The sequence below is a fragment of the Rhagoletis zephyria genome, unplaced genomic scaffold (assembly GCF_001687245.7).
Source record: "Rhagoletis zephyria isolate East Lansing unplaced genomic scaffold, Rhagoletis_zephyria_1.1 Rzeph_scaffold_00035, whole genome shotgun sequence".
Classification (NCBI taxonomy): Eukaryota; Metazoa; Arthropoda; class Insecta; order Diptera; family Tephritidae; genus Rhagoletis; species Rhagoletis zephyria.
In genome coordinates, this window is record NW_016157119.1 from 404,034 (window position 1) to 422,498 (window position 18,465).

Consider the following 18,465-nt stretch of genomic DNA (forward strand, 5'->3'; position numbering starts at 1 on the left):
ATGTAGGTATGTAGTATTCATTATATAGTATGTAATTATTATAATTTAAAATGTATATGTATATAAATAACAAAAATTAAAATAACGTAATTAAATCAAGTCATACCTATGTGTAAGTATAAAATAGGATTAAAAGTTAAAAAAGTGATACATAAGATGTTACTTAAAGCAATACGTATGTATACGAGTTATATTAATGTATGTGCAAATGTTCATATCCATACATATTCATATACTAACTAGTCAATTTTTTGGGTTTTCAGATGTGAGTATACCCTTTCATTGACGTTAACCAAATATGCGTGTGTGATTAGATGGGCATATTGGCGTTGCACAAAAGTGAGCTAATGCTATTTACTTTATTATACATCTGTATGTACATATGTATGTACATATGTATCTACTATTTAGTAGGCATATGATTACAGAACTTAGGAAAATTCCACAAATTCTTGTCTAAATTGTGAGCTTTTTAATCAGGATTTTTATATGCAATTTTGAGTATGCAATTACAAGGCTTATAAAATTATAGTAAAATAAGTGCAAGTTTTGAGCGACTAAAAAATCGCATTGATTTTTAATAATATTTTTTTCTTGACGGCTTTTTGCACTTTTTTCCATATAAACATGAATTTCTTGTGAAAGAATATGCGCAAGACCATTTGCGAAATAAATTTAAAAAAATCAACGCCAGGAAAAGCCACCAGCAAAAAAAAATAAAAAATCAGTACGAGTTTTTAGTCGCTCAAAACTTGCACTTAATTTACTAAAATTTTTTAATCCTTGTAATTGCATACCAAAATTTTGTATAGAAATTCTAATTAAAATGCTCAAATTTTATATAAAAATTTGTGGAATTTTCCTAAATTATGTATAAAGTTTGAGAGCTGGATTTATAAGGTTTTTGTTAAAGCATTAACTATATTTTCATAAAAGAAAGTAGCTTGAAAAACATTGTAAATATTAAAAAAAAAACACAATTCCTCCACTTTTGACCGCCATGAAATTATATATAATAAAATTATTTATAATTCGGGTTTTTGCAAAAAAATACATAGTACATTAGTTAAATGTTTAAAGCGAGTGACGAAAGACAAAATTCAAGTTAAAAAAAAAAAATATATGAATGTTGTCATGCAGGGTTCGGCAAGTTAAGTGCTTCAAACCTTACACTTGCTCCAAAGAGGCCAATTCACGGATATTGTGTTCTCTGACGAGAAAAATTTCCCAATTGATAAACTCACAAAATTTTAGCGTTTATTTGACCGCATGCACATATGAGCCTTCGAATGGCCACCCAAATTCCATGGAAATAAATCGTTCCTATAATTTAACAGGCAAAAAAAACAAAACAAATTGGGAAAAATTATTTTTGTTTTTCTATATAATTTTTGGGAATATTTTTTCAGGTGAAATTCGTGATACCGCCGATTGATTTTTAAGAATTTTATACCATTTCTATGAAAAGTTTTTTTTTTCATATAAAATACATGGAAAACTTTGAGCGCTTTGAGCGAACATTAAATATTTTTTGATTTCAAAATAAAAAATAGGGGTATATTTCTTTCAGTATAGAACAACCCTAGGGATTTACTTTTTCACTGTCTCAACCTTCTTATCATTGAGGCTGGCAAAAAAAAAACAGTAACTCGCTCCGCCCCTTTTTACAAAGCACTGTCAATAAAATGGTGGGTCTCTAAGTCATCACCAAAAGGCCTATTCTGCATTAATTATAAACATTTTGTAACCGGTAAATGAATTACAACTTTGCCAAAAAATATGCAACGTCTTCAAATAAATATTAATTACCATTTTTGCATTTGACTTTGAAATTCTTCGGCTTTAATGTTGCATAATTTTAGGAGCATTGTCTGTTCATTTAGAATCCCACTGTTGGCCTGGTATGCCACGACGTCAGCAGCGCAATGCCAACATTCGGTAGCTAATTTTGATCGCCAAAAATCTCCAAAATAATATCAGGCGCCCCTAAAAACATGCAACATTTAGTTACATGCACCTTCTACTGCCAGATTTGGCTTCTGACACATTCTATCAGTTACTTTTCCATGTAGTATACTGTTGTTGTTGTTGTTGTTGTATACTTTACGGCCCCACTGAGAGAATTTTGGCGACGAATTTTCAGCGTAGCGATTATCAGAATTCGACTGCAGGATTTGTTTTGAAAGGACTTTGAAATCGATATTCTGTAAATTTTTCATTAAAAGTACCATTTCACACTTTCAGTACCTATTCGTCCTTGCGTACCAAAAATTTAAATAGTTTTCAAGTCTACAAAATTTCATCTTTTATTTGATACCCATATTGTTACTTATTGGAAATTTCAAAGTCCCTTAAAAAAATCCTGATGTCGAGGGAGAAAAACTAAAAACGCAGTTACGATATATTTACCCCCTAGTTTCGCGTGTGTATTGATTTTTATGTGTGTATTTTTTTTATTATTGCTGAATAAAAATAACGAATTCATACATATACCTTGTTTCTACCGACACATAAAGCGCTTTGACTCAGTTCGCAGTGATTCAAAACGGATGCATAAACCAAATAACACTTTGAAATTCAAAAAAGTAGTAAGTGAAGAAGCGACCAAATTTGTCACCCGGTTCACGTTCCTGGTCGAAATTACAGAGAAAATAAATATTCTTGTTTTTGTAGGTATGCACTTTATGTATTTAAATAATCATTTATGCAATATGTTCTTTATGTACTTTTATGCGCGCAAATTTGCCGCAATGCCGATGCAATGAATATGTAGTAAAAATGTATGCATGTATGTTTGTAAGTATATAATTATAACATTTTATTCATTTACGAATTAACAACAAATCGATTTCGACATACATACATACTTGGAAATACATACACATTAAAATGCTTAGCGAATTGTTTTTCTCGTGTCTCTTTGTCTGTATACATAGTATGAGCTGGTATTATAATATATGTATGTATATTAGTGTTAAAGTTGAATTGATGTTTAGTTGATTTCATTAGTGGCTAAATTTGTTTACATTTTGTATAATTCTATTTTTTGTTTAACATATTGTAGTTTTTTTTTCGTTATTAAGTTACATACATTAGATTTGATACGATACAAACACATAGTATGTAGGTAAAAGTATATATGTATATGCACGTACGTCTATATAATTTTTTTTTTGCCTTAATGAATGTGTGTAAATTTACTTTAATAGAATCTAGATTTCTTAATTTTTTATTTCCTTTTGTCTAATATCATCGGTGTGATAATCGCAATAAATGTATGTATGTTTGTTTGTATGTATGTATGCATGTGGTATATGAGTCTGTGTGTGTGTGTGTGTGTTATTAAATGATCGCCTAAACGCGTTTAAAAACTTCAAACAATTAAATTTATGTATGCATGTATGTATGTATTTATATATATATATATATATTTATACGTATGTACGTTTTATATGTATGTATGTATGTATGTATATATGAAATATTGTAACGCAGTGCTTGACACTAGGCTAATAAAACTTAAAACAGTCATAAAGTGTAATAAAACATTTTAGTGTTTTTCTTTTTTCTTTTACATTATTGTACAATCCAAAATATCAAATCCTGCAGCCTAAAAACAAACGGCACAAACACAAGCACATATTTTCTTTTTCTACAGTGACGCTATATAAGAATATTTCTAATCTAAGTTTAGGCTTTTAGTTAAGACCTTTTCTTGCTATGCTGCAGTTTTATTTAAATTAAAAAATAATAATAATAATCATAATAATAATAACTTTCTGCTCGTATAATAACGAATTTGTTTAGGATTGCTTTTTGTTGTTATTTGTTCTTTTCTTTCAAATTAACATTAAATTTGCATTGTAACTCTGTAAATTTAATTTAAAATTAATTTCATTTACTTAATTTACTAATTACTCTAATTAGCGCTCCATTTTCCTCTTTAAGGCGTTGATTCTCCGTTTTGTAAACTTCCAATTGCTGTTAGACGAGAAAGAAAGAGAAAAAAAAATAGAAACAGTTATTAGAACAAGCTCGAATTATTTCTATAAAACACATTTATGTAATAACAGTTACAATATATTAAAGTACAGTAATGCCATATTTGGGGGAAAAAAAATTAACGAAACGTCCATAAACTTCAAAAATTTACTATGCAAATAACGAATATATAGTGAATAAGAAACGGCATTGCGAACGAACGAGCGGCGAGCGAGCATTGGGTTATTTAGCGATAATCGTGACTAAAAATTAGCAATAGTTGCAACAAACTTTGAACTTTATATTATGCAGTTAAATAGAAAAGTAGGATAAGAATAATAAAAAAGGTAGATACATCAAATTTTTTGGTCCTTTTCTTAAGATAAAAAAAAAACACAAAAAAAGTTCGAAAAATAGTGCCACCACCCAGACCAGTCTTACTGGCTCTTTTTTTTTCAAGATATATGTATGTATGTTATGATTTCATGAAAAAGGGTGAAATACGCAGCTCCACAAAAAAAAAATAAAAAAAAAATAAAAATTAACAAGTAAGAAAGTCTAAGTTCGGGCGGAGCCGAACATTAAATACCCGGCACAAGTATTAAATATATGATTTTCACCTTTCCGAAAGCTACCGCTACATGGTAAGCCGGGGTGTATCAATTTTAAGTAAATTGGCGTCCTTAAATTTCGAAATATTGAATTTTCAAGCACTTCCGTTATATGAAAAGCGGCCGTAATTTTAGTCCGATTTCAATAATTTTCGACGTTATGCTTTTGTGTGGATGGCACAATAACCACACCGAGTTTGGTACAAATTGGTAGAACGGTTACCGAGATACATATATGTGATCATAAGTGGGCGGTGCCACGCCCATTTTCCAAAATTNAAAATTTTATCATAAATGTATTTCTTGCTAAAGAATTGTTGCAAGCATCAATTTTGAATAAATTAGCTTTAATATTTACTGATTTATCGAAGATTTCGTATTTCTGAAAATTACCGTTATATGGGAGGTAGGAGTGGTTATTGTCCGATTTTGCCCATTTTCAATACCATCCGTCCTACGCCCGAAAGAAGTGCACGTACAAAGTTTCTCATTTCATTCTCATCATTTATGTATACATTTTTCTATATTTATCCCGATTCGTTTTGCCTGTTACAAACAACCGTTATGTGAACAAAGTTATAATACCCTTGTGAACAAGTGCGGTCAGGTATAAAAATACTACCAGAACCCAGACCAGTCTTACTAACCATACGTTTTTGGAGTCGCTGAATCCAAATCTAAGGTTAGAATTTGCGGGTTTGGGCTATCGTTTGTAGGTTTGGCCTTGATCGTGATCTGATTCAAATTCGCAAAAACCTATATGTATCTGGTATAGTCCATTAACGGCGGATACTATATGTTTGACTTTGAACTGAACTTGATCGTAACCTTATGGGGCCAAATAAACCCTGAATTCTGATTTAGCGATTATTTAAACCTATAGGCACCCTGACTTAGTTTGTTAGCGATTGATTTTGTAGGTATGACCTTGATGGGGTCAAACGAACACCTGCTTTGGATTCAGCGACGCCAAAAATCCTTCTGTGTTGAAGGCTTAGACGAGTTTGAAAAAATTCTTGTCAATTGTTGAGGTTAAAAGGAATACCCTAAATACGAGGATGATGGAAGACACTTTTTTTCCGCCAAATGCGGTCGGTTTTACTTCAAGCCAATATTGAATATGTTAAAAACCACCCGCTATGACCTCGCTGTTGGCAAAGAGATCACCCTTGTCTTTTTTTGGTGCACGTTCAAATGGACAATTCCATCACTTTCAATACCTGTTGGTCCCCGGTGTATTGTGATGGATCCAGGTTTACAAAACGGTGCAAAAACTCCTCCTCACCAAAATTTACAAAGTTTTCTTATTCGCTTTGGCTGACAAACACAAACAAAATGACATAAATATAGATTGCTCAAAGTCTATTAATAGCTGTCGATTGACAGCAGTAGTGTTGAATTTAAGGTTACTAGTTATTTAATAAACGTCCAACGAATGGGTTCGGTCGCACAACAGTTCCGTCCATAAGCTCGGATTCGGTTTCGGTCTCGATTTTGGTAAATATAACCGGGTATTAGCCGAACGTCCCAAGAGGAGTATTTAAAAATTAAATATTGATCCCAATTAAAATGTAAACTCTTCTAAATTAAATTTGATAACTTCGGTGATAACCAAAGATTTCGACAAAGTAATGAGTCAACAAAAAGCCGGAGAGCCGTTCTAAGTTTACTTTTATTTATTTAATAAGTCTACAGAAAATTGTATTTTTACTTTTCATCTACAATCACATAAGCGGTTCAAAATGGTTCGACTAACCCCCCTATTCTAACGAAGTCACAAAACTCAGCGCCTCACTAATGTGATTTCTACTGCGCTGAAAAATATACCACAAAAATTAGATTTTAAATGCTAAGGAAATGCACACAAATTTAAATTTTTTTTTCTCTTTGTAGCGGCATACTTTGAAGCGCAGTAGAAATCACAATAGTGATGCGCACATAAGCAAGAAGCACATAATTTATGACCAGGTTCGGGGAAGAAATAATACTTTTTTTTGTCAAGATTGAATAACATTTTATGTATATTTAGAGCTTAAACAGTTGGAATTCGCGAGATCATCCACTTACCAGATGGAAAGATCTTGAAATTTATATGTACGAACGTCACACTTGTATTTTATGTACATACATTAGACCGAACCACCTTACAAAGCCAAAAAAAAAAAAGTTCGCCGTATACCCCGAGTTTAAATTATTTTTTGCAAGGCAACTTCGATTTTTTTTTGCCGACCCTAAGGGTTTCCTTTTTACATTTTTCGGTGAAACTTTCACAGGGCAATAAATAATATTTTATTTTTTAAATTTCTACTGGAATAGTCATGATACTTTCCCAGCAAAAGTTTAATGCTTTTTCGTGAGCTTTAAGAACTGATATGAACTGAAATCCGGCGGGACTTTTATAACAAAACAACTGGCAAGACAAAAATATCGATCGAAAAATGTAAAAAGGCGAACCCTGAGTGCGGGCAAAAAAAAAATGTTTTCCGATACGGTCTACTGTATATACATATATAGATAGATGTCGGTAATCAAAATATGATTATATACAGTATACAGCATATACATACATATGTATACAGCAATTTATTAACTTCAAAACCATTTACTAATGTGCAATCACACAACGCTAATTAAATACATATAACCCAATTAAATTGATAAACAATAAACAAAAAAGCACATTAAGATGAACAGCATGCAAATGAACGTCGAACGAACGGAACGAACTGAAGACGTCATGCAAATAGAAATAATAAGTCAAGTGTTTGAATGTTTTGCAAAGTATACATATGTTTTTGGCACACATACTACACAAACATTGCAGTAATGATAGGCGCAGAATAATAAAGAGGCAAATGATGGCATGACGAGTGGGCAGGCAGCCGGGGCGTATGAGCAACGAGTGAAAAAGAAAACAATAGCCAAGGGCGTCGATTATGTGGATTAAACGAGCAGAAGAGAGGTAAGCGAAGTATAGGGAGAAGATAATCGATTTAGTAAAGGGCGCTTAGAGATGGTAACACCGTAAGACATTTTATCATTTTTTCTGGGGAATTTATCAAACCAAGTTTTTCTGAAAGACTGGATTGTATATGTACATATATGTCGTCCATGTTTTTGCAAAACCTCCCATAGACCAGTTACAAAACCGCCTAAATCGCCGTTGTGGCAAAAATGAGATTTGGTAACCCTGAACTCCAGGCATCCAGATTTATGCATAAAAATCTTAAAATCGTTACTAAAACAACAGATTTGTAAAATAATAACTAGAGAAAGTATCGCCTATCATCATAAATTTATTTTCTATATTGATGGCTGAGTGGAAGATCGACCTATCTCGGCAGCCAGTTCAAAAACGCCCTATCTCAGAAAACTTTTCAAGAACGCCCTACTTAAAAATTTGATTGAAAAACGCCCTATTTCGGAATTTTATTGAAAAACACCCTATCTAAGAATTTGTTTCAAAAACGCCCTATCTCAAACGAAAATACATTGAAAATAATCTGAAATAGGGCGATTTTGAATCGACAGCTGAGATAGGGCGTTCTTCAACTAAATTCCGAGATAGGGCGTTTTTCAATCAAATTCTGCAGTAGGGCGTACTTCAATTTTGAGATAGAGCATTGTTCAAAAATTTTCTGAGATAGGGGGTTTTCGAACTGGCTGCCGAGATAGGTCGATCTTCCACTCAGCCATCGATATACAATCCAGACATTCAGAAAAACTTGGTTTTACCAATTCCCCAGGCACTGCCGAATAGTGTAATGAGTTTAAGGATTTAATTCAATTCAGAGAATGAGTGAGGAGTTAAAATGTGCCAGAAGCAAATCGACGAAACTATTTCAGTTCAATTGAAAGCTTTTGCTGATTATCCGAGATAATAATGGCATTAGGGTGACCCTTAAAGTTATCAAAATTATGGGAAAGAATAAAAACTCTACCAGGGTTTTAAATAATTGATTTGACTTTGACCAGCTATAACTCAGCCAGCTTATGAATTTATACGAATAAGTTTAAATAAACTATATGTCAAATTGATCAGATTTCAACAAAAATTTTGTCGAATTTTCGCGATTTTTTTTAATCCTGGTAAAATGTATTTATATTTTTTAACTTCTCGTGGATGTATTTAATTTGTATGTAGAAAAAAAAGTGGTGCTCCCTAAAATTTAGATTTTGATATTTTAAGGACCGCCCTATTAAGTATCGTTGTGGACTAGTAACAAATTATTGAGAAATCAGCTTCAAGACATTAGATTAACTGATACTATCGGCGAATGCGAATCTGTACGAAAACATAAAATTCGGGTTTGGATTCCCAAAAATAGGGGAAAAATTAATTTAAGCTGCTTTTCGTAGCCAATCGGGGAGCTATACGAGCCGCAGGTACGCCACTGCCGGTTCTTGCATGTTGCTCGAACAAGGAATCAAACTTAGGTGCAAACAACTCTAATCTCTGATTTGTATCTACCTAGCCAAATACTGCCTGCCAGTCCGGTATTTTCCCTTAAATCTAATCTTATGCGGCCGCCAATCTCTCTCATTGAAGAAGTCAAAACTCGATAATCCGGACTAATAATTGCAAAGCCGATTCGAATATCCGAAACATTCGGATCATTAAGTAGCTTGGGAATATGAAAGTTTGAAACACAAATTTTTGTAAAAAAAAAATTGTATATTTAATTTATGAGAGGCTTACAGCCAATTTCACGAAAGCAATTTAAGTGAAAAATGATTTTAATTTTTTTAATATTATATGGAAATTGACAGAAAATAGAAAATCATTTTCCATTGAAACCGGCTGTTATAAAATGGCATATTAAAGTCAATACAACTAATTTTTAATAAAAAAAAATTATCACAAACTGATAAATATGCACACTTTCGCTGAGTTGCGATTCGAGTTTCGACTGTATTAAAAACTCGTTCGCAATGACAAAATTTCGCCAATCTTGGTGCTAGGTTCTTGACAGTAAAATACTTACTACTCCTTCAAGATAGTACAATAAAGCACTCGGCTTCATTTTGATTTTTCCCAGCGAAATTCGGTCATATTTTCAGAAAAAAAAAACACCTTCTACTTCTCTCGAAGTCCGCAAAACCGTTAGGCCCCGTCGTTTGTGCGAAAAAAATCAAAACACACACCACAAATTGTAGGTGAAGCTTGGCAAAATACAAAAAAAAGAACTCATGCGAAAGCCAAAGGGAGGTAGAAATGAAAGAATTCTGACTTTTCTGAGTGACAGCGAAAAGGCAATTCCACTTCTTTTGGATTACAAATTATAAAATGTGTTTGTGACTACCAGTTCGTGTCGGAAAATGAATGCGTTATCGAGAGTTTTAAGAGGCTGTCAGACGTGGCATTGCAATATATTTCAGAAAGGCTGTCAAAATGAGAAATTTCAGAAAGCAGTTGGATAAGCAGTCACACATTGCATGCAAATTGTCTTTCGAAAGAGTTTTTATTTTGTTTCCGAAAGGCGAAATTTCATTTTGGCTGTTCACGCAGCGAATGAACTTCTGGCAATTTCTCTCCATACTAAAATGCAACCCTGAGCCGCTTTGCCGGTTGTTATCATAGAAGATTAATTTATTATTCATAATTAAACAATTAAATTCCAAAAAATAATTAATTAAAATCATTTCTTATATTTTACTTAAAATTTTGCGTTATTATTTCTCACAAACTCGCGATCAGTATCACACGACAACACTCGATTAGCTTGACAGCACTTGCAGCAGAAATAAAAATTGCTAGTACAGCACGAGCAAGCGCTGAAATATATTTTCGAAATCGGTTTTCGCTCTTTCAATTGCAGTCACATCATGCAACTTTTATTTCTGAAAATGATTTTCGTAATGTGACAGAAAGGTCTTTCTGGATGTTCTTACATCGAACTAAAATTTCTCTTTCTCAATTTGACAGCGAATAGCGTGGAAAAGTTGGGAATATTGCCACGTCTGACACGCTCTTTACATACCCGGCTAATCGAATCTATATGGCAACATGAATTGCCTTGAAAATCATAATCGTACTTTGCTCTCGCCAGCAACCAGATTACAAAGAGGAGGAATGTGATGTGAAAGTAAAGGGACACTTTGTACCCTACCAAAAATGTGACTAATCGGGGATGACTCGGGGATCAATTGCAAAGGAACATGCGACTATGTAGTTCGAATTTTGATTCTTTATATGGAATGAACAGTTCCCTTATGTTCGAGCATGTCCTATGAAGACACTCATTGTTCCCGTTTATACCCGAACGGCTATGAAAATAGTGTAATCGCTTTAAAAAAAAAAATTACTCTCTTCATGGCAATGCCACATATATAAGGCAGTAGTTAATTTTACCCACTGTTTTTTGGCCCTCCCTCTAGCGGAATTCGTTTTCTGAAAAATTAACAAAAAAAAGGCCCGCCTTTTGAGAAGTTAGAGGGTTAAAATGTTACCAAAAAATGTGTTTCCATTAGATCAGACGTGCCATTCCTGACGGGTCGGGGGCTAACAGATCTCTTATAATACCCGTGTGAAATTAGTTGCGACTAATTAATGCCCAAATATACGCCATGCAGACTAATCCCGAAAGACTGTTATTATATTAGACCCCGATGACAATGATTTGAAAAAACTAATAGAAAATTTCTATTATCCTTTTTTTAATAGGTAAAAATTAACCCACCAAGTTGTTGTGTATGTGCCATTCTCACCCATTTTTTTTTTTTAAGATAAATGTTTATTTGTTTGTTGTATGGAATTTTTAAATAATCACAAAACGAACGTAAATAAATTGTATGTACGTATTTTCCAAACAAATAAAGAAACACAAATGTTATTGTAGAAGAAAATGTTTATAGAAAATTTTAGTTGATAGAGAAGAAAATTTCGCACAAATTCGAACAAATGCAAAAATGAAACAAACAAAAAGTGAACCATTTTCCAATACGCATACAAAAACAACGAAACAAAACAAGACAAGAATGTTTTTTGGAACAAAAATATTTATTTTTCATTTACGATATCAATATCAATTTATTTATTAATATAATATAGATTTGCACAAACTAAATTATGCTTATAATCAACGGTTTAACAAGGATTAAAGAACTGTCACTAAATTTACACTTTCGGTTTAAGTAAGTAGGCAAGTTAGGTGATAATATTTGTTTATTATGACAATATTCAAGTGTTATGTATGTTTGCAAAAAAGTATTGCCAGAAGTGTGACAACTCAGGTATTACAAACTTTTCTAAAAATGTAAATCTAACCTTGGTTAACAGCTTACCTTTAAGCAAAGTTTACGGCGCCGAAAAGTGAATCAAATGAGACCTTTAATTGGTGAGTGTCTCATCAAAAGATGACAGTTCTATTTTGATTAAGCAGGGTTCACACGATCTGTACATTTGTACAGATTTGTACATTTTGGCAGTCACAGAATGGTGTTGTTGAGAAATTTTAGTTCAGCCCAATAAAAGCATTTCCAGACAAAAACACTCTGTAACTGCCAAAATGTAAAAATGTACAAACCGTGTGATCCCTGCTTAAGACACTCCTCAATTACTCAACCAACCACAAACAGTTGACCAAACAATGAATGAGGAATTTCTATAATCGAATTCAACCTTTTTTTTGTTTCTTAAAACGAAGTTTTATTTGCGGGCTTAAAACAAAGTAAGTAATTGCATGCAAAATCAGGGCTGTATGGACGATGGCCCATCAACTCAATATTCTCGCTGGTCAAGTAGGCGGTTTCTTGAGCCGATTTGCCAGATTTGGCATTTTTGAGGTGAAGAGTGTTTTGCTTCAAAATTTGCAGAGTACTTAACGCCTATTGGCAAGAGTTATTCGTCGCTTGATCTTCAGGCTGGATCCAAGATATACAAGTTCATTACTTCAGAGCTACATATACATACATAACTACCAACAGTGACGTGTGTTCCAATACGTGAAGACTATTTGAGTGTTGCTAGGAGGTACTTTGTTTGTCTTGTCCTCGTTTACCACAGACCAAACTCCCCTGCCTGATTCCTGGAAGCTGGACAATGCTGCACGGACGGTCCGTGCGTTGAGGCTCATGATATCAATATCAACTGCATCCACCAAGCGCATCATAATTTTGTTTTATTCAGATAGGCAGCTCGTACTTACTACGCTTTCCAACATCGGATTGAAGAAGTTGCCAGATATTCCCCTTTGTATTAAACTTCGTTTGGTCTTCTGCCAATTTCGACGAAGCTGGAGGTTGCGCTCAACGTCACTCTACATAGCCGCAATAGTTTCGAGGGGATCCCAAATTTAGACATGCTTTAAACAGCTTTAAAGTCGTCAAAGTTGGTGTGTGTCAAATTAATTATCAAACGATTTTTCCCCAGTATTTGACGCACTGTAAAAATGTGGTCTATGGTGGATTTTCTAGATCTGGAGCCACGCTGATAAGGCCCAAACAGTTGTTTCATAAGGGGGTTTTCACACAGCACCGTCCATACAAATCAGTGACTTAAAATTTATTAAAGGTTGACATAATTTATAAAATCATAAATTTGTATGGGCACTTTTTGTGCGTATTTTTACTTAAGTGATCATAACTTCTAGAATTGTTATACAATTTACATAAGTACGGTCTTAATAATAATAATAGATTGGCGCTTACACATATGTTACGTGTTTGACCGAGCCTCTCCTCCGACTTGTAGCGTGCGCCTTGATGTTGTCACACAAATCGGAGGGACCTACAGTTTTACGCCGACTCCGAACGGCGATTGTATTTTTATGAGAAGCTGTTTTTTTTTTTGATGGCAGAAATACACTCGGAGGTGTGCCATTGTCTGCGAGGGACAACCGCTGTTAAGAAAAAACCTTTTTTCTATATTTTTTGCGATGTTGCTTTGACCAGGGTTTGAACCCAGGCGTTGCGGAGTGGAAGCGCGCACTGCTTGCCACTACACCACAGCGGCCGACGTTGTTTTTTGCATACAAGTGCTGAGCACATTATATATCTAAAATATTAGGTTAACATAGAATCCTATGCGGGTATGAGAAGATAGTTTTAGACACATTAGCAAAGTTATGCGAAGCATTGTCATTTTGGTGTGAGGATAGGGCTTTATGTGTAAAATTCAACTTAGACGATGTAGCGAACAGAAGACGGCGCATTCCGCAAACCGCTACTTTGGTTTTGCCGATTACAGTTATCGATGTTCATAAATAACGCCTCAAAAACTTTAAATGCACTGAAATTCACCATACTTTCACTAAAATCACAGTTTTTTCACATTTTCTTCATTAATTTTTATTAAAAATCATATATTTTCACAATTTAAAGCAATTAAAACACGTTTCTTATCGAAAAATGGAATATTAAGATAATCGACTAATCTTACATTCCCTTTTATCCTCCTATTTGGCTTCGCTACTTTTTACCCACAAATGTCATCGCGCAATCGGGAATGCGCAATCTTCCCAGAAGATACATACTTAAGGTAGGCCTTCTTAGGTAAAGTCATTCTAAGAGGCCTACCCAAGAAGGGCTGAAAAAAGTGCTTCCTTGCATACCTTCTAGAAGAGATTATCCATTTAAAATTTAATTTTTTTTAAATTTATTCATTATTTATTTAGCATTAGAAATGAATTTCAATAAATATTTTAAGTTGCAATAAGCCAAATTTGATATAAACCTTAAGCAAATACTTCAAAGATGTATGATTTTTATAAATTAAAGAAGCAACTTCAAAACAACTCCTCCAAAAGGCCATCTGAAGTACGTCCTATAAAAGCCCTACTGGAAGGCCTTCCATGGGTAGCGAAAGAAGAAGCCCTTCACTTTGTGCCACTCCATACAAAAAAGAAAAGAGAAAGGAATGTAAAGTGGAAGGCCTCTCGATTTTCAGGAAGGCTTTTGGGAAGCGATTTTTACTCTTGAAATTATCTACTGAGTTGTATTCTATCATTCTTGTTTAACTTCCTATCAGTCACACTCTGCAATGCTTAAATGCACCAAAAGCTCATCTTGAATATTGTCTCTTTGGTTTGTGTCTCAAATATTAATATCATTCAAATTAACAAGAAAACTATGTATACCGGCGTAAAATCGGAGCGAGCAGAACCATTAGCCAATTTTGTTGATCATCGAGGATTTCACACCGAAATTTCGAATACTTTTCCAGAGCGCTTATAGTGAACACTTAACTGTCAGTGGGATAATTATTTGGATATTTTTTTTTTAATATTCATTCTAATTGCATGATGAGATATATATTACTTTATTAATTTATTGTTATCTAACATTTCGCTCAATTAAACACTTTTTGCAAAGTTTTAGGATATTTTTTATTCGATTATTGTGCAGTTACGATATGCAAGCAATATTAAATGTACTTTTAAATACATAAATCTATGTGTATGTATGTATATTGGTAGAGCAATGAAAGCTGCGTAATCCTTCCGACGGTTTTCAAAGTCAGCGCGCGTACGCTGTAGCTTGGCAAGAGGCATACAAGCTTATTAACACCAAACTTTTTTTTTATGCTCCTAATCCATTTGATATCCATTGTGGAATTGTGCAATAACAGTTTATAAATTTCCAGTGTAATCATTGCTGATATGTTTGCTGCCTGTGCTGATAGAACCGATCGAACAATTGGAATATTTTACAAACATTTCAGAGCCAAGAAGTGGCAATTTTTCCAAAACTTCAGCATCTCAACACAAGTGTTCATTCATTTATTTGTATGTAGTATAGTTTATACTACACAGCTCCCACTAAAAGCTCTCTTAGGAAGCTTCTTTCTACCAGCGTCATTTTCTTTGCAGCACAAAAATTATCCAGTTCAATACGAGCTTAAATACTGTAAGCATTACTCGGCACCAGTTATACGCCGTCTCTCGAAACACTTGCTTTTATGTAGTCTCTTTTTTTTTTGTTCTTCTAAACACTTATCTTTAACAATAGTATGTATGTACGTGTGTATATGCGCATATGAATTATGTATATATATTAATAATTTTTCATTTACTAATTTCCTTAGTTTAAGTAAGTATTATTTTTGATTTGATTTCATTTTAATTTTAAAATTATTTTGATTTTTTAGCTAGTTGACTCTGAGCTGAGGAGGTCAACTTGGATACGACACGCGTGAGAGCACGATTCTCCGCACGCAAACGCTCATTCTCAGTCTTAAGCTTCTGCAATAGCTGCAAATAACACAAAAACAAAAAAAACAACAACAAAAAAAGTGATGGAGAAAAAAAGAGAGAAGAACAAGACGTATAAGAGAGCATGGTAATTAACAAATTTCGTTTTCGTTTGATAATGAAAACATGAAATGTGGCGATGATTTAGGGCCAACAACATACAATATTTGTAAACAAATTTTTTGGATTTTGGATTCTTGTAAATGTAGTGGGCAAGTATGCAGCGGGAACAACACAAAGTTCATTCTGAGGTGAGCATGAAAATTATGAAAATATAAAATGTGAACGAACAATGGGAACAATATGAATGCGAGTAGAGTTGACAGTGAATGAGGTTCGTGAGGATTATTAAGTTCACGAGTGAGTAACGAAAGTACTTGATGAAAAAGCATATTTACAAGTGACTTCATTGTGACATGTATATGTAAGTGCATATGTTTGACAACTCTAAAAAAAAAGTAGCTATGATGACTTCATGAGCAAATGAAGGATTTTGAATGATGAAATGTAGATATAAAAAAAAAACGTAATGCTGTGTTTATGGTGGTATTGTACACGCAAAACAGAGGAGTTTACAAAAGGCCTAAAATGTCAAAAATAATCAATGTATGTATGTATGTACAAATGTATATTTGCAAGTGAGGATCAGTTGAAGATCTCGTGGAAAAGATAAAATACATAATTAACAAAAATTACACTGCCAGTTAAAGATACAAAACAAGTAACTTTTAAACAATAAAAGGAAACAACACACTTTATAAAAATTTAAACCAAATTAGTATGGGCCCATCCCTAAGGTGCCGCCAGTCCGATAAAAAAAAATATCCGGCAACATACATAAAAAAAAATTCCGATGTATTGATAACCTCCTCCTTTTTTGAAGGGTTAATAACTACAATCTAATTCGGGTATAAAAAACCTCTGTGATTTTCAAGATATTCAAATTCAATAACTGTCGATTTATCCGATTCCGGTTAAGAGTTTAATTTTACATAATGCCATATTTCCACTAGGCTTATGCCGAATTTCCACTAGGCATTATAATGACAAAAAATTTATGCCATTTAAAAAATGCCATGTGGAAACAGACATAATGACAAATTGTATGAACTTAATGGAACGGGTATTTAAAATGCCCAACATTGTCATTAAAAATGTTGTCACTTAATGTCTAGTGGAAATTCGGCATTACTGTGACAACAAAAATTAGTAGGTACATTTAAAAAGGCCATATGGAAACGAATTTAATTACTATTTTTAATAACGTAAAGAGACGGGAATTTCTGAATGCCAAACTTTGTCATTTAACGCCCGGTAGAAATCCGGCATACAAATTTCTGAATGAAATTGAATTTGCACGCAAACTGTGTAATTAATGACGTTGTTTAATTTGAAATTCATATGTCTAATACATAGGCATAAAAAAAAATAATATCGTATTTCCACTACGTGTTAAAAAAAAAATCTGGTGTGATGCTTTTGAAAAAGTCATTAAACTTGTTTCCACATGTAATTTTTTACGGTAGACAACTTATTTGCCTTTTCTGTAACTTAGGACCGTTTTTACAGTAACGAGTTAACTCTCATTCGGCAGTTAACTATAGGTTTTCAGTACAAAATTTGAAAGTTAACTGCCGAATTTGAGTTAACCCCCCACTGTGAAAACGGCATTTAGTGCCTAATGGGAATTCGGCATTATATGATTATAATTTTTTTCAAAAACAAAAACTCAGCTTGAAAATAGTCTAGACCCACAAATGATTATTCTAATTTTATTAGAAAGAGTATAAACAGACTGCTTGCTCTTTAAGCACAGCTTAAATTAATTTAAATTAGTTTTCTGTTTGGTTCGTAGTTGTTTCCTGGTGCAATCAGCTGATTTAAAAAATTTTTGGATGAAAGCATGAAATTCCGTATATATTTAACAGTGAGTGCGCACTATCACAAAATCTACAATCAAACCAAAACTGAATTTGGGTCTTTTAACCAAGTGCATTGAATAATTGTGATTTTTCAACCCATATTTATAAACAAAACGAGATATTAAAAAAAACAAACAATTTTCAGCAAAAGCAAAACATGAATAAATAAGAAAACTCTTATGCGGGATCTCCACTGGGCATTAATGACAATGTTGGCCATTAAAAAATCCCCGCGCCATTATGTTCATAAAAATTGCCATTTATGTCATTACAATGTCTAGTAAAAATTCGAAATTATGAGGGCATTAAATAGCGAAAATTTTAATGACAAAATAAAATGTTAATATTATTCGTCATTAAGTTTGTTTCCACATGTGATTAAATGGCGCAAACTCTCTCTTTTATTTCAGTGTCTAGTGGAAATCCCGTTTAGGTTTGTTTCCACATGGCATTAAATGGCAAATATTTTCTCTTTTTTCATTTCAGTGCCCGGTGGAAATTCGGCATTAGGTAAAAAAAAAAATCAATGGAGATGGGAGCAGCAATTTAAAAGCAAAATAAATAAACATCAAAAGCAGGGCAGGAGCTTTAACAAGAAAAAAATTAAGCATACGACGATAGTCAACAAATAAGCAAAACGGTGGCTTGGACCCTAATTTCACGAAACTCTAACTTTCTCTGCAAATATTTATCAATATTAAGTCCTCTGGCGAATTGATGTGAATCAGAGATGCTAAACAGACGAAACAAATAAAAAGCGAT

At 33.3% G+C, this 18,465-nt stretch overlaps 1 protein-coding gene across 17 annotated transcripts in view; it reads right to left on the reverse strand.

The window, feature by feature from the left end:
* Positions 1 to 3,232: 3,232 nt before the first annotated feature.
* The window catches only part of Mbs (Myosin binding subunit), an 88,185-nt gene continuing 72,952 nt past the window's right edge, over positions 3,233 to 18,465 (reverse strand). For 15 of the 17 annotated variants that reach the window (XM_017618910.1, XM_017618865.1, XM_017618901.1 and 12 more), the window contains one exon: positions 14,902 to 15,781. In XM_017618910.1, coding sequence (XP_017474399.1) covers positions 15,662 to 15,781 — 120 coding nt within the window. In that variant the 3' untranslated portion in view covers positions 14,902 to 15,661. Of the gene's footprint in view, positions 3,982 to 14,901; positions 15,782 to 18,465 lie in introns of those variants that run through there. The other 2 variants (XM_017618939.1, XM_017618932.1) reach the window with 1 other exon arrangement.